At 36.2% G+C, this 18,062-nt stretch overlaps 1 protein-coding gene across 1 annotated transcript; it reads right to left on the reverse strand.

Moving 5' to 3' along the window:
* Nucleotides 1-31: 31 nt before the first annotated feature.
* Nucleotides 32-1,587, reverse strand: b9d1 (B9 protein domain 1). Its single transcript, XM_065265989.2, has 7 exons — nucleotides 1,396-1,587; nucleotides 1,197-1,265; nucleotides 1,004-1,112; nucleotides 801-897; nucleotides 646-708; nucleotides 333-400; nucleotides 32-221 (listed from the first exon to the last, which is right to left on the reverse strand). Exons 1-7 carry the CDS (start codon nucleotides 1,456-1,458, stop codon nucleotides 79-81), a joined length of 612 nt encoding a protein of 203 aa, XP_065122061.1. The 5' UTR covers nucleotides 1,459-1,587; the 3' UTR covers nucleotides 32-78.
* Between the last annotated feature and the right edge of the window lie 16,475 nt (nucleotides 1,588-18,062).

Consider the following 18,062-nt stretch of genomic DNA (forward strand, 5'->3'; position numbering starts at 1 on the left):
ATTAAAACTTGCAAAACATCTATAAATACAAAAAGGTGTAAAACTACATAAAACAAAGCATTTTTTCTGCTGTTGAGATTACGTTCCATACGTCTGCTCTGTTCGTGTCGGTCCTGGAGCGGGTGTATGCTCCGAAGTAGTGTCGTAACCCAGCTTCTTCATGTCCTTTGTAATAATGTTGAACTGCAGTGTCACGAAACCTTGCGAGCGCACCCTTGTAACTGCAAATAGACAAAACTGCATCAGTAATGAAACATAATTTCACTCCATTAAAGGAGAGCCATGTTTGACGATCCACACTACATGTTTACACTAAGGGTGTGCAATCTTACCTTCTCTTCCCTCTCCCTGGGCAACAACTTTGGGATCGGTGAACTCTGGACGCCTTCCCATCAGCCAGCTGAGCACAGGACATTATATTGAGAGCATATCATTGCATGTTTATCAGGCATAGAGTAAGAGCTTACATATGGGAGTGTCATACTAATTATACATTACACATCCATAAAATCTTAGTAACAGGAAATTAAATCTAGACATAAAGCCACATCTTTAAAAGAGGGGTTGGGTGGATAAGAACATTACAACATGTACATAAAGTCATTCATTTTATCTGATTTAAGTATTACTTCAATGGCTTACAACCTTGTGAACTTCTGCAGTCTTGATGTGGACTCGGGAACAAACATGGGAATGGTTTTGGTGTGTCTAGAACAAGAGTGCATTTATGCATCATCTGTAAGACATGTTTAATGCTCTGAATCTGTATATTTTAATAGCAAAAATTATATGAATCTTACTTTCCAGGAGTGAAGGGGATGTGCACAGCTCCATATCCTCGGACAACGTCATTCCCAAAGGTATCCGGGCCATACACACTAACTACAATTTGAGGCCCTGAAAAATAAACATCTATCATGCCATCCATAAAGAAATTATGCATTTTATATACTTTAAAATTTTAGATTACATTTTCTTTTTAACCAAAATTTGATATGCTTACAGCCAAATGGATTGGTGCTTTTAAACGTGATGTCCAATGGGAAATTCCACACCAGATTCTGAGATCCACTTCCCTTTGATGTTATTTGAGATATTCCTTCTTCTAACCCCTTTGTATTTTGAAAAAAAGATGCACAAACTTACTACAAATATATTGGCATGACAAAATCGCACAATGATATGATGTCACTTACTGACGTAGGCGCCCAATCGTGTCCATACACAAAACAATACTTGCAGTACAGGTCATCATATTCTGGAAACTATAGACAAAATACGGCAGTTATTACATTAATTCCAAGTCAAAGATATTTACACACAGCTAGTAAAATGATTTAAAAACACATTTAACAAAACATTCGCTACTTTACGTGTACACCAATGCTAACTCACATTAGCTGCTTCGATTTGCCCGTTAACCATGAGAAGAAAAACTGATGGATTATTTGAGGTCATCTTCACATCATTAATAATCAAAAAAACATTTAAATAAAAGCCAAATGTCCTTTGCTTCAGTGAGTTCGATCGGGTTAGCTTTTCGTTGCCAACATCTCTGTGGGTGCTATGGACGCTTTCAGAACGGCAAACGACAAGGTCCAAAAATGATTGGAGACGAAATGCGATTTTTTAAATTGCAGTGCCACTAGGTGGATGTCGTGGACATGAAATTAAACCTGAAGAAAAATTTGTCGAGATTCGTGTTTGTACATAAAGACTTTAATGTACTTTATGTCATAAATATTATATTATGGCTGCAAATCGATAAAGCAGGTATTGCCTCATACTTAGAAAACCACATACATACATTTAGAAAAACACAAAACATTAAAAAAGACAAAATATGAAAATAATAGATGTTAAAAAAAAATGGCCTAACAATTAAAAAATAAATTAAAAGGTACATTTTAGCAACTAACTGATGGCAGTAATGCAATAAATACTAATACGTGAAATCAGAGCAGACTTTCTAAGGATGTGCAGTTATGAATCTGGCTCTGACAAATGCATGTCTGGCCTGGCCCTTTAGCTAATACCCGAGTTTGAGTCCCTCCTATGTGACAAAGGTTCAAATAAGCTTTACTGGCATTAATAATGATATATTGATATCCATTAGACAGAGGCAACATGAGAAAAAGCACAGGTTAGATGGTGGAATCCAATCTATAAATATATGAATTCCAGTAGTCTTTGATTCAAGCACAGTTTACATTGACAAAGACCTGGCCATCACTTTTTAGCCTAATGGTATCTCAGTTTGAGCTGTTGCCAATTTTCCTTTTCTGGGCCCATTTCTTTGACTCGGGTGGCTATTATTAGCAGGAGACGTCTGTACTATTTATAATTCCTCCATGGGACCTGTGTTTCATTTTTAGGCCTGAAATAAAGATTTATTCAGTGATTTCCATGTTTAACCCATGTGGCTTTTATATTATGCTGAGCTTGTCCTTTATTGTATAGCATGTGACAGATTTTCCATTTGCAATATCTATTTAATATTTTTTAATCGAAACGTCAAATCAAACCCATACAGCAAAAAAAAATACGTTTTGGAAATATGTTTTGAAAACATATTCCCTTTTTTATATATTTTTAAATATATATAAAATTATATTTAAAAAAATATATAATTTTAAATATATTTAAAAATATACAAAAAAGGGAATATGTTTCCAAAACATATTTCCAAAACGTATTTTTCACCAATATAATGTTTGGCCATTTTTTGTATATTTATATATATATAAGCATTTATATACTTTGTATGTTACAAACCTGTAAACAACATGTTTGAAAAAGTTTAAATTAAATATATTTTCAACTGCAAAAGTGTACTTATAATTTTATATTTTGTACATACTTCTACATTTGATACAAACTTTAATATTTTGGTATGGGTTGTAAAATTAGAAATGTATTTGTTGTCCCTGAAATACATTTTAAAATATGTTTTATATATGAGTTAATATTTAAAGGTTAAAACTAAATATATTTTCAAATTATATTTATTTAAGCTTTATTTCTACAAAATGTATTTAGCATATAATTAAAATATATTTTTGGCCAGAGAAAATTTTTAAAACAGAAAATGTGAACAGCATGTGAACATGTGAACAGCATGTGACCGGGCATGTCTGTCTTACTGACATTGTTTGTTTGGGTTGACATTTGCTAGTGTCACCAAACCATGCACCAACTGTCCACACCATAGCAAATGTCATGGAAATGTCATTTGCCCTGGGCTGTAAGTTGGAGGGCTTGTCTGCTTCGTGCTCCTCATCATCTAAAAAATGATCTTGTGTCCTCCTGAAGACAACTTTTCTCTGTCAGGTGGTCTTGAAGATGTTCAGGAGCTTATAATAGCACTGCGTCACCCAGATTGAGAGGGATTTAGATTGAGGTCCTGTCCCAAACACCCTTGTGGACCCTTTAAGTTTACACTTTGTCACATAAACTGTATAGTCCACACCACTTCAGGCTGTACAAAAGAGCGGCTACTTATGCAACCTCCCTGAAACCAAAAATAATAAACTGTATAGCATTCAGTCTTGTTGAATTCAAAGATCTGAACAAGCAAAGGCCACAGAAAGCTAGCATTATGACTATGCATTATAAAGACTTAAAAGCTCATAACTATATTATGTGGTTTTATAGATGCCTGCCTGATGACTTTACTGAATTGATGGAGAAAGTTGGCCATTTGGTGTATTAGCAGCACAGTTTCTGAGCTGAACACACTGTGGGCACCGTGAGCCCCTTGTTTCTTTTTGAAACTCTCAATGTCTTTGGAAAGCTCAGCCGAGACACCCGGAACGTATGTCATGTAAAATTGTTATCGATTTATGTTCTTCCCCCACAAACTCCAATCTCGGTCAGAGTGCCATTTATTTTGTGGGCTGATCATTAATATTGCCTCTCCATTAGCTGGAGTGCAGGTCTGTGACGGCATAATGGCTTGTGTCAAACAGATGAGTCGGTCACCGTGGATCTGCATGAGGCAGGGAGCAGATATGAGGTTTTTTTCCTTTTGACCACTGCCCAATTATACATGCAGGATAAATCTCCCCAACCAATGCTTTTAGGAATTTACCGTTTGATAAATAATAAAAGAATAGATTTTCATAAGGGAGCACATAAATGCTTTTGTCTCGGGCATTACCGTAAGTGACGTTTACTGAATTCCCAGACCAATTTGCTCTTATCTGCTTGAAGTTGAAGACAGGAAATGATAAAAAGCACAGGATGGGTTTCAACATGCTTTCTTAGATTCTTTCATTAAACATTATGATCCTTTTAAGTCCGATTTTACTTGAATTATTCAATTTGCTTTATTTCACACCTTTTTATTGCTATTGTCTTTCACCTTTTAAGGGCCACATTGTTTCATTGTTGATGATTTTTCAAATCATTGCATGAGATATGTAATTAAACTTTATACTTTAATTACATACTAAGCCATACTTTGCTTTGTAGAAAAATTGATTTTGAAAAGTGTGTCACAGTAAAATACAGGATAAAATATTATTATCTAATATTGAGATTAGAAGTAGCAAAGTTTGATTTCAATCTTTGACGGGACATTATTCAGTCAATATAAAGATATCAAGCTTATATTTTCAGTGAATGTTCTTTACATTATTTTGAATCCAGGATTTTATGTAAAAACAGGAAATCACAAAAAATGCCTTTTGCTGTGTTTTTACAGGAAGGGTCACAAATAAAGAGATAAAGATGGCCATTTTGTAGGTGATGTGAGTTCAGATAGATTAAACAAGGCTTTTGACTCCACAAATTCAAAGGTCATGACCTTATTACACTAATATCCATTTACATTATAGTCTCGTCTGTATACTTACAGTTCATTCTTCAAGACATTTACATTTGGCCTAATGCACCACTGCCCATTATGTAAAATGAGTGTAATGGCCTTTGTGTATACCTGAATAATTTGTGGTCCTTTTAGAGAAATTAGATGTTGTGTGTTCTCTCCGTAACCGTTAACCTTGCCTTCTGAAATACTTGTTTGTCAATCACAACATTTAATAAACAAAAATATCTAAATAATGAGTGTTGTCTTAGACAAAAATTTAAGCCTATGTTGGTGTATGTGCTTACTGTCTAAAAATGCTTAAAAAAAAAAAATGCTGGGTTAGATTGTGAAAAAGACTTTCACCATTTCTGCCCTAAAGAATTCATTATATTTGTGCATAGGTCCTAAGGCGTAGCCGCGACGGCATTGGTTACACGTCAAGTTTTCATTTATACTTTTGCGTCATTGTCCGCTTCGATGTGCATACACATGCAGACCACTGGTAGGCAGTATCCACGTGTGTAACCACAGCGTGACCATCAATCAAGAAGCAGCTTGGCAAGTTGAACCCACAAGCGAAGAAGAAACAGCAACTTGTTGTGTATGTTTTGAGATGACCAGCAGTGATGGAAGTAAATAAACAGCGACTAAGGTTGCAGTTTTGAGTTAAATCACGTCTCAACTTGGTCCATCTTTGTTCTCACCGTCGCAAATGGAATTACCCGACGAGAGGGGTTCTAGTGGACCAATCACAGCGCTTGCGGTCCGCATAACCGACGCACTGTTAAAAATTTGGCGAGGTGCACGTCAGGCTACGCAGAGGCTATGGATAACCTACGATGTAGACCTTACACACGACTATAAATTGAACTTAAAACAATAGCTCAATGACACACTGGAGCCACCGCGTATGGCCCTGCCCCTAACACAAATCAGCAAGCATTCATTCAGGTTGTAGCAGCAATTGGCCCTAGGCCCTTGGCTTTAGGTCTCATGGCCTTAAGTTGTGCGCTCCCTCAATGTACATTTACATTATAAGCAACTTTGTCGCTGTGTGTTGCTCGACTCTTTCAAAAGAGGCATTTCTACATCTGGTTGTCATAAACAAATGAGTACCGTCTACTGCAGTAACTGACGAGAGACGGATGACGTGAACTCCACTGCTTCGCTCTTATTGGAAGTCGCTCCAGAAATTCGCTCATAATTTGCATAAAGATAAACTTTTCGCAACTTTGTCGCGTGACTGGACACGCCCATTCAGACGCCAATGGTCACTGACGCTCTTCTCACCGGAAGTCAACAAGCTTCCACTGATATCAATGAGATCGAGTTGCTCTGCTACTGCTAGTCGCTACTAATGTGAATGAGGCTTTAGTCTACGAGTCCGTAGGGTGTCCCATCTGTCATTTTTACACTCTGAAGTGTGCTAATCAGCGCACCCTTTGCATCCTTGATGGGGTTTTCGGCTAAGCCCGCACTGCTGCAGGCTCTGAGGAAGTCCACAAGTCTGAAGTGTGCCATATGGGACAGTTCCTTTGAAAGTTGAGAGAGAGGGCAGCTGTCCTGGGAGTGGGCGTGGTTTCAGCGCTGACACCGGACACGATCCTCCCACCACTTGACAGCAGAGAATGCTGCTTTTATAGTAACTTATTTAAATTTTAATAACTGATTTTATTAACTTTGCATTTTCAATATTAACAATTTTTTCTGTGGTGTGACTCAGAATATCAGACTTTACAGCAACTTCAAGCTGGGCTCACACTACGGGATTTCTAAAATCCTGGCCGATTGTAAAATCTGGTTACATAACACACATAAGGAGAATCTTGACAGACTTGTTTTCTTTCAAATCTTAAACATGAACACTACAATTTCAAAAAATCATGGTGCATCACACACTACAAGATATTAAGATTATTGTCCCAGAGCTAGCGCTTCACATCACCTCACAGGGGATGTAAACAAATGGAGATTGTGACACATTTTTTTAATGTTTACATTTGTTAGCTAGTGTGCTAGTAGCTTTCGACACTTACACAGTGTTTTTACAACCGAGGCAATTCCTCCTCAGCTCTTGTTTTTGAGGTAAAAGACATGATGTATTTTCACAGATGCATTATTCAGGAGTTATTCACATACTTCTAAAAGTCGTTTTTCCATCTCTGATGTCTACTGGATATCATTCAAAAGTCCCTTGTTTATTTGTTGGCTATTGTGAAAGGACATCAATTTAGGATTTAAAATCCTAAATATCACACTGCAAAAAAAATCTTTCTCACTTAATATTTTTGACTTGTTTTCAGTACAAATACAGTTTACAACAGACAAGAGTTTACTTCCTGGGATTGGTGATGTAGTAAAGACCGACATTGTCATAATTCCTCCCGCTTGCACTCACAGCCTGTAGTGTAAGTTACCTCCTGTTAGCATTGCATTGTGAGCGAATCTTTCAAACATGGTAAGGAGTGTCACATTTCAGGCAGACGTCAAAGGTATTCAGACCAATCACAACGTACAGATTAGCTGGCCAATCAGGGACACAGCGCTTTTCAAATCAATGAGTTTTGTACAAAATCAGTGCATTTCAGGAAGTTACATCTGGAGCTACAAAAATGTACGGTATGTGGAAAATAATGTGTTTTTGAACCATAAACCACGCGAATACATTGTATTATACCAAATACACAAAATAACAGTGTTTTTTTAGCAATGAAATAGGTGCTCTTTAAATTAAGATATAAAGAAAATACGTCTAGTTTATTAAAGCGTAACTAAACCCCTGGTCAGAGCATGACTCCGCCCACTGTCAATATTTGAAAAATGCAAGAAAAGTGGAATGATCCCAACGGAGATATAGGGGACGAACTAAGCTCATGCCAAGTGTGTAGTGAGATCGTAACAAGGGCGTGGTGAGCTTGAACCTGCTTACGTCACGAGTCATTTTTTGGACCCAACATCCAATAGGAAAATTCAACTGCAGTAGCCACCGTTCAACCTGAAGAGGGCAGCACTCGGACGTTTTTACACCATATATTGTAGTATTGAAACACTTTATATCCAAATGTCAAAAAACTTACTAAAATCAATGAACAGCACTAATAAAGCATCATTCTTACAGATCATTAACTAAAAAAAGTTGGTTTAGGGTTTAGTTACTCTTTAACAAAATCTATAAAATTTAAATGAATTTGTGCTTAAAACAAGGGAAAAATCTTCTTGAATTTTCTATGAATTAAGTGTGAAAAAGTAAACTTACTTCAAGATTTTTTTTCTTACCATATTGTTTTTTTTTTGTTTTTTTATCCAAAAATAAATTTTTCTTAGGTAATTTTGCTCATTAAGAAAATGCATCTTGATTCAAGAATTTTAAATATTTGTATTAAAAACAAGACAAAAATACTAAAAAAGTAATTTTTTGCAGTGCAAACATGTTATATGATCGGGAAGCCCTGATTTTCTTTTCAAGAGGTGTAAGATTTGATCTGTCACATCACAACTTACATGATAATCTGAGCCTGGCATTGTTACTGATGAGGTCCAGGAGCCGATTTTCTCTCGTATCCTTAAAGAACCCGGCTGTAAAGTTGATTAAACAACAAAGGCCTCTTCATGAATGATATATAAAGGATGTGTTGGGCAGAATCTCATAGGTAATAAAATCTATATTTCAAGAGCTGCAAACATGGCCTGTCTACTTTAAAGCCTTTATTGAAGAAGAAACTGCTTTGAGGCTGCGGTTGTTTTTTCTTTGCTCTCTGTTAGGTTCATCCAGTTTTCGCTGTGTGCACTGTGCTGACTGCTATGAAGCATTTACAGTGAAGATTGTTTGTGATGCAGTTCTGCGGCATTTCCTTTTGTTAGATAACACCTCTAAACAAAGACAATTTCAATGAGGAAACGCACACTGAATCACATTTGAAGAAGATCTGAATCATTTTCTCCCACAATGGCCACGCGTTGAACGCGTGCGCATTGTTTCGTGTCGTGCTTGTGCTTGTGTGTCTATCTCTGCGTGCGACCTCACAGCAATAAAGCTTTCAACACAGTTTCAGATGAAAACAAACCTTGTCAGCATCTAGTCTCTCCTCTTTTCCACACTTCATGCTGTAAAGCCACTGCAAACAAATGAATTTTTATCTTAGTGTTTATCTTACCCGCAGTAACTCAGCAATACAGTCCATTTTATTTACTTGTGTGCTTCACGACAGTGCATTCATTGCTTTTCTCTTATTTCTGATGCATGCTGGGATATCACTCTTGAATTCAGTGATGTCCATCCTAATAGGAGCATCATAAATAAAACATTGTCAAATAAAGATGAAGAGCGAACAACAAGAGGGAGCTTTTCCTGTATTAACTGTATCAACATAACTCAGACAGATGGGAGGAGCTTGTTCATTCAATCCTGTCAATCACAATGCAAGGCTATATAAACAACTGCTTACCTCACTGCTGTGACAACATGTCATGCACTACTTCCATCTCTATTTCTGTCCATTATGTATTACATAATCCTTATTAATTCGACAATCCAAAGAAGGAATATAAATCTCACCCTCAAATCCTCAGTGATTTTTTTTTATACTCTTATATTTATTTATTTGGCAGATGCTTTTAAGCACATTCAAGGTTTACATTGTATTAATATATGTATTCCAAGAAACAAACCTGTGGCTTTCGGCATTGGCTATGAATTGAAGCTATACAGAACAACAGAAAGCCAAACATGTTCATCTGCATGTCATTCAAGGAGTATAGGTAAATGTAAACATGACATAATTCGACCAACAAAATCCAAGAACTCTTTCGGTAAAAAACAACAATTGATGCTGAGGTGACAATTTTATTTGGAATCGCAAGTGGAATAGTTACATAATGTGTCCATTTCAGACTGTCAGTAATAGGGTCAACGCTTTGAGACATCCGGATCCGGGCGGAAAATAACATGAAGGCAGGTGAGTCTAGAAAGGTGGGAGTGTTGATGCCAAAGAGTTTGATTGAAGTCTACTGCATGACTCACATCACTATTATTTTAAAAATGTTATTCACAGTTGTGTTTTATTCATGTGAAGAGGCTTTAAGTTTCAATCGCTGGAATGTGTGAAAAGGTATTAGAGCCGGAAATTAATATCGCTCCCTTTGTGGATATCTGAATACACAAATTAATCGCTTCATTTGGTTTCTTAAGTTCTTCACAAGAACCCGCCCAAAGGAAAATATTATTTCTCATAACCTGTCTCAGGAGACTATTGGATTCTCTATTATGTTTGTTTTAAGGTCTCAGATGTTTCCCCTAAAATTCTCTAAAATTAATGAAAGTGGACAAGTCAGTGCATGTAATTTAGCTTTAAAGTTTCATGAGAAATGTCTCTGTTCATGTTAAAGGAAAACAACACAATTTTTCAATCTTTTACTATGTTCTTATTGTGAATGTGTTAGCATTTAGCCTAGCCCCATTCATTCCTTAGGATCCAAACAGGGATGAATTTAGAAGCCACCAAACACTTCCATGTTTTCCCTATTTAAAGACTGTTACATGAGGAAGTATGGTGGCACAAAATAAAATGTTTTATTTTGTGCCACCATACTTACTCATGTAACTACTCATGTACCAGTCTTTAAAGAGTAACTAAACCACAAACCAACTTTTTTTAGTTAATGATCTGTAAGGATTATGTTTTATTAGTGCTGTTTATTGATTTTAGTAATTTTTTTGACATTTGGATATAAAGTGTTTCAATACTGCAATATATGGTGTAAAAACGTCTGAGTGCTGCCCTCTTCAGGTTGAATGGTGGCTACTGCAGTTGAATTTTCCCATTGGATGTTGGGTCCAAAAAATGACTCGTGACGTAAGCAGGTTCAAGATCACCACGCCCTTGTTACGATCTCACCACACACTTGGTACAAGCTTAGTTCGTCCCCTCTATCTTCGTAGGGATCTGCCCACTTTTCTTGCATTTTTCAAATATTGCCAGTGGGTGGAGTCAGCCTCTGACCAGGGGTTTAGTTACGCTTTAAATAGGGAAAACATGGAAGTGTTTGGTGGCTTATAAATTCATCCCTGTTTGGATCCCAAGGAATGAATGGGGCTAGGCTAAATGCTAACACATTCACGACGCGCTGTACAAAGATTAAAAGTGCACGCATTGAAAAAAAGGTATTAATTCATCAAGTTGAGGTAAGTACATAGAAAAATATTGAAAAACTGTGGTGTTTTCCTTTACTGTGGTGTATTGTTATATATAAACTAATGAGATAATAATAATAAAACATTATTAGTAACTTTACAATGAGGTCTCATTCATTGACATAAGTTAATGTGTTTGGGTTACAAACTAATAATGAGCAATATAGTTTTTCAGCATTTCTAAATCTTTGTCAATGTTATTTTTTAAAGCCAAAACAGTTGTTCATGTAAGTTTATTGTGCATTAAATAATGTTAACAGATGCAGAGTTTGATTTTTTAATACTCTATGAATTGTTTCATGTGTGTACCTTTAAATGCAAATGAGCTGCCCTCACTCCCTTAACAACAGAGGGAACTTTTGGCAAAAATACATCTGATTCCTTTGAATGCATTCTGAGACAAGGTATCTTAAGAAAAGCTTTGGGGTAAAATTAACCAGTTAGTAATCGTGGGTGGGGCTTTATCAGTGTGATGTCACATTAACAAGAGAATCAAAACTGCATGTCTAATGAGACTGATTTGGTTTAATGGGGAGGGTGGAGTTTTTTTCGTTGTAGTTTGTTGTGTTTCCACACTGCCAACACACATTTATGTCTAAACACCTTGTAAAAGTGGATTGTGCATAAATATAGGCCCTATAATTAACAATAGCTTACATAAAAAAGTAATGCTGCTACAACATTTATTCATGTAATTAACTTATATTATCAAATAAATCAAGTATTTTCATTTATAAATTCGTTTATCTACAGTCAAGCAATTTTCCTAACTCACATCCAGTCCTAACACTGCAACAAATGACTTTCTTACTTAGTATTTTTGTCTTGTTTTCAGTAGAAATATCTAAAAATTCTTAAAGCAAGATGTATTTTCTTGATGAGCAAAATGACCTAAGAAAATAAGTCTTGTTTTTAGACAAAAACTATATAATTTAAGAGAATTTGTGCTTAAAATTTGTGCTTCTGCCAATGGGGTGAGAAAATTTTGCTTAAATTAAGTGTTTAAGAAAAAATAAATCGTATTTTAAATTTTCACCCCATTGGCAGATATTTTTGCTTGTTTTAATCACAAATTCAAAAATAAATTGTATATTTTTTGTCTAAAAACTAGACTTATTTTCTTAGATAATTTTACTCATCAAGAACAAGCATCTTTATTTAAGAATTTTTAGATATTTTTACTGAAAACATGACAAAAATACTAAGCAAGAAAATCATTTTTTGCAGTGAAGAAACAAGATATTTTGTGCACAGATTTAAAGATTTCCCTCTGCATCACAATAGGAAGTAAAGCAAAACCCCTGGTTCACATCTGGTAATGTTATGGTTTGGGTATCCATGCCTTACTAATGTGGATGTCTCTGTTAGTTGTTGAGGATCTCTCATGGGAAGAGCAAACAACTGTGACAAACCACTGTCTTCACTTTCTAGAATGTAACGTTCCCAGGGAATTCAGGTGAGACTCTCTCCATATGAACCTCCTGTTTGAGTTTCAAATAAATATGTGTTCATCTTAAGGATAGAGGAAATTCAAAAGCCACTGTGATCACCGATTTGCCAGTGTTTTCATAGCACCAAGTTCTATTACAGAGAGAATGTTAATGCTTTCATACAGAACCGTCTTGTTGCATAGCAACTAACTTATCAGACTTCCCCCAACCACCCCCTCCCATGCTAGTTCAACTACAACCCGAAAAAAAAAATCTTTACCAAGTGCTTTTCTTTAAGAACAGGTGAATGGCATTTGCTACACAAATTTTAAGGGGAAAATGTTGCCTCAACCTGCCAATGGCTTTTGTCCCCATTGAATCCATCCGAAAGCCCACTTCAAAGCCTGCGAAATCCCAGTAAGCGTTTGTGCAGACTGCCTCTGCAGTACAGACAAACACAAAAAAAGAAATAAGGAGAGTAACTGAAACTAGTGAATCGACCACATCTGACCATTTCAAATTCAGATTTTATTGCAGCAGATAAAAAACAATACTCCCCTTTCCACTATATGACCCAAAGCCAAACTGATATAAAAGAGCTTGCACATATTTATTCACTCTACTTTGCTCAGATTCTCAGTGGAACATCAGCGTTATGAATTCTGCATGTTGGGATAATCAGTGTTGCTCTGTCATATTTTTCCTCCCCCTCCATGCCCTAATTTGGAAATATATCCTCTGCACTACAGTACCTTCATTTCAGAAGCAACTGCAAAGCAGAATGTATGTAAATACAGTTCGTGTTGTGCTTGAGGTCTAAGGAGGTTACTCTGTTCGTGTCTGTATATCATACCGCAACTCTGCACCATTCTAATCGCAATTTTAAATCAACAGACATTTGTATTGCTCACCGTTTAGCAAAGGAAAGTTTTGTTAATCAATCTAGTTTGTTGAGAGAAGAGAAAATAAGTCTGAGCTGTGTGTCACGCACAGGACCCTCAACACATGTGGGTTTCACAACATAGCATGTCAAAATTAAAAATATATTACATCACATTTATGCATTTATTTAATTATGAATTAGACAGGTCTTATCCTAGTCCCGCACTAAAATGCATGTTTGAATTTCCTTAATTTAAAAACATCTTGCATTGACATATCTTATATCAGTGCCATTGTTTTATCACCAGTAATGTTTTTTGTGAAGTATGTTTGTGGAAAACTACTGTCCGCCATAACTCAGGCTTAGTCCTGGATTAATCTAAGCCCTGTTCGGAAAACTGCCCCATAGTGCATTACAAGGCATACATTTTATATTAGCATTTGTGTTCCCTGGGTTCGAACCCATGACCTGAGCTATACAACTATACAAAAAGTATATTCAATAAATTAATTGGTTTAGGTCAGTGTTCGAATTGAAGGGGGTCTGGGGGGGTCCCGGACCTCCTATAAGCCTTAAGGGACCCCCCATAAAGCACAAAAATATAAATTAGGGGGGTCCCCTGGTTTTTATTAAAATTAAAATACTACACGAATTTAAAATTCTCATGTTGCGTGTCACAAAGCGAAACTGTCTTTATTTGTCCCAATTTCGCAATAAACTAATTCAAATGACTTCTGTCTGAAATAAATAAACTCGCAAGTGCGCCTCATGCTGTTTTCTGGAGGAATTGACAGACAAACAGTGGCAAATCTATCCTCTCAGTCTGACGGCTGGTCCAACCAGTCACTCAAAATATTTTATTGGGGAAGCAGAAGAAATCACGCTTAAATGATAATAAATGATAGTTTCTTTAATACTTAACACCAGGGCACATAAATTCCAATTTCCACTTGAGCGTGTTTGTGACCAACCCTCATTGACGACAAGCACACATACGCGCGTTTGTGAGTGGCATTGACAAGTACATAGACCCTGTGCGTGTTTGCTGTGATTGTTTTAATGATAGAGAACACGAACCATTTGATATTTCAGATGAAATAAAACTTATCACTAAGTTAAGCAGATCTTACTTGTAATTGTCATCTATGTGACGCGACAGTCGGCACTCAGCAGCACATCATCATTTCAAATCCGTTTACAAGATGAATTCTCTTGTTATGTTAAATATGAAGTTTACATTGCGTTGTAAAATTGATGAAATTATCTTCATACGTGCTTAATTCATAATGAGAACGTATTAATACAAGCTTTCTTATGCTGCTATATTATATAACAAAATAAACAATACATGTCATTTTATATACAATAATTCTATCTTGACAAGCACATTATCTGCTTCATGTTGGTCCGGTTTAATTCAGAGGACTCATTGCTTTGGTGTATTCATTTTCATTTTAAGCCTTTAAAAAGTAATTATTTTAGATGCAATTTTGTAATATTTATAGCTTAAATTATTTAATATAATTTTTAAAACATTTAAAATCATTTTGCAGAATTCCGCAGATTTTTCCAAAACATTTCCAGAGATAAAGCAAAAAAAGTCCGCATATTTCGTCTGGCCCTGTTTATCGCTCAAATACGCATCATTCAGAAATAAATAACTATATTTATAGAAAGTATCTTTTGCATGTGTTTTTTTAAACCTTTCAAATGTTAACATGCAAGCGATTTTAAACAATTTGAGCGGAAGATATTAAAGTGGGCTGTTTTATGTGCGCAAAGACAAGGACGCGTCGCGCACACATACTTAAATGGACGCAACACTCATAAGCGGACGCACAGAGACGCGCGATTCCGAAAGCATGCAAACACAAAATTATTTGGAAATACCACAGTCTTGGCACCTATTCTCATAAAAACATTCATTATGTTTTAAAGTAAGTGCAATCAGTTCAGAAAGAAATCAGATGTTTGTGTTGGTCTGAAAGTAGCAGTTCTTATCTGCTTGTGTTTCTGTCATTTATATTAATTAAACAACAGAAAACAAAGGAAAATCACTTCTGTATCTAAAAACAGATTAATTATTCGATGAAGAAGACAGTGTTATTATTCATTTGATTCTATTTATGTACCTAAATATATCTTACTTTATTTGTAACTTTGTTCTTTTCTATTTTTTCCTTATAATTTCTTAATTTGTTCTTATGTTATTTTCCCCAGTTTTGCTGATCTGAAAAGTATTCGATCTATGACTCAAAAAATGCAATGTAATCCATTTAACCACTAATATACTGTATAGTAAAAATATGTAATTTAAAAATGAGGTCCACCCTATTTCACCCCTATTCTGTGTAAAATTTCTGCCCTTGCCAGTGTTTCACACTAATTTGAGGGGTAAAAAATGTTTTAGAGTTTGAGTTATGGGTAATTTGGGGTTTCTTTGATTAAAACCAGGATCAGATGATTACTGATCAAGGACGATCACATCTTACTTTGTGAAATCACAGCGACCCTATGATAAGGGGGTGGGGCTTGGCCAGGGGGTGGGGCTTAGCTAGGGGACCCCCCATAAGCTTTGACATAATTCGAACACTGGTTTAGGTCAGTAAGCATGTTCCCCCTGCTGAAAAACCAGCATACCAACAAGACCAGCATATGTTGTGTTTTGGTGCTGGTATTCCCATGCTGGTCCGTGCTGGTTTGATTCTGTTTTTTTTTCTACACTCAAAAAAATAGTTTGTTCATTCAACTTAATTGAAATTAAGGAAAACTTTTTGTGGAATTAGTTTAGGCTTCTACAACGAGAATAGAATTAGTTCAATTAAACAAAGAATCTTTTGTTGCAATCTTTTCCCTGCCAACAACGAGAATTTCCGGCTTTCCGCAATACCGCTATTATCCACCAGGTGGCGCACATCCGCAACTTATACAACCCGGAAGTAGCGCCTCACGTGAAAGAGAAAGAACTCCGTAGCCGTTTCTCAATGTCAAGGATACTTCCTTAGCAGGACTAGTCCTTAAAAGTCACTTCCTTCAGAGGCTAGGCGAGGCTCCTTTTAAGCATTCGGACAACACGTTAAATGGAACAGGCTAGCAAGTGCACGTCATTACGTCATTGCGTGATTGAAAGGTGTGCTTTCGGTGCTGCGCGCATAGGATTGTGGGTGATTTCAGCGCGTGAAGAGCGCGAAGGATACAAATTTGCATCCTTTCCTGTATATGGGATATTGCTCAAACGAAGGACTCAGTCCTTGGCTGAAATTTCGAGGATCCTCGACATTGGAACAGTCCTTCGACGGACGACGATGACGTAGCATCCTCGAAATTCTAGCTTCCGAGGATCCTTCCTTGACATTGAGAAACGGCTCGTGTATGTTTTAAACAAGCGTGCCGCACAAGCCCTGAAAAGTGAAGCCAAAACGTCTCGATCGCCCCCCAGTGACTGGTCCCAGTATAGGTCATAAACCCCACCTCCCCATGTTATTCAATGGGACTTGAGACCAACTAAAAAAATTAATCACACTTCAATTATCTTTTTTCCGAAGCTGGTTTCTGTCATTTACTGTAGTTTATATCACGCTGATGTAAATTCAAATGTTTGTTTTTAAAATAGGTTTGTGTTTAGTTAGTTATTTAATGATATAAAAACGATGGTGTCACGTCATGATTGACAGCTGTGATATCGTGTGATATGCGCATTCTGCGGGAGCGAGGGCAGGGTTTTGACTTCGCGGCTTCCCTTCCTGCTCACTACTGCGCATGACTGGTCCCGAAATCGCTATTGCGCAGACTCAAGACTCAAGATGTCAGCGCCATATCGGGACACTGGCGGCTTCACTTTTCACCAATGGAAGAGAGCGAACAGGCGTCGTCCATCTTTTTTTACAGTCTATGGTTTTAAACTAAGATCGCTCTGAATCTTATCTCTATCAAAAGTCCTTCACAAATATGGAATTATCTCAGCTTTTTGCTCAAAAATTGGTGATTTTGAAGAAAACTACACATATTTGAAAGGTGATAAAAAGAGAACTAATGAAGGTAGGATGAAACTTTTTTATTGAAAGCAGAGGTTCTGTTCTTTCATTTGATATATTGTTTGTTTATATATAAAGAAGAACATTTTCTGGAAGGCATTAAACCGCTGGCTGGCAACTTTTTGAAAAACGCTGACAGAGAAAGAGTTAATAAATAAAACTTTTTTTAATAAACTTAACTTAATTCAAACAAAAAATGTCTTGTTAAACCAACTGTCAGTTTCCATAATAACAATTAGGATAAGCACATGTTAGCATGCTGCTAATAATAATAATAACATATGATATATTGGATAAGCATCTGAGAAGAGACTCCAGACAGGCATTAATAGAGACGTCACATCCACAACTTAACCATAAGCGCCACTTTTCTGCACGATAACCAAACAATTTGAAAAATAAAACACAAACTCATCTAAATCAATAAGGTAAACGTAAATTAAAAGTAAATATCAAACACAATAAAGTTTTTCTTTTACCTAAAAATGAATAAAAAATAATTTGAAAAATGACTCTCCAAAGGCAGTTGCATGCAAAGCATGCTGGGAAATACAGATCCACAGCCCAGTTAGTAATATCAACAAAAATCACTCATGTGGTCCCAACATAAAATTCTTAAGTTAATGTAATTTTTTTCATTTAAGTGGATTGAACATGATAAAATTAAGTTGAGACAAAGATAAAAATGTGTTGTATTAACTTGTTTCATTTAAGT

Source organism: Paramisgurnus dabryanus, chromosome 3 (assembly GCF_030506205.2).
Source record: "Paramisgurnus dabryanus chromosome 3, PD_genome_1.1, whole genome shotgun sequence".
Lineage (NCBI taxonomy): Eukaryota > Metazoa > Chordata > Actinopteri > Cypriniformes > Cobitidae > Paramisgurnus > Paramisgurnus dabryanus.

Coding starts and splice junctions, on each gene's coding strand:
- b9d1 (XM_065265989.2), bottom strand. CDS start 1,458: ATGACCTCAAATAATCCATCAGTTTTTCTTCTCATGGTTAACGGGCAA. Junction 1,113..1,196: donor ACGATTGGGCGCCTACGTCA/GTAAGTGACATC, acceptor CAAAATACAAAG/GGGTTAGAAGAAGGAATATC. Junction 898..1,003: donor AAGCACCAATCCATTTGGCT/GTAAGCATATCA, acceptor TTTATTTTTCAG/GGCCTCAAATTGTAGTTAGT.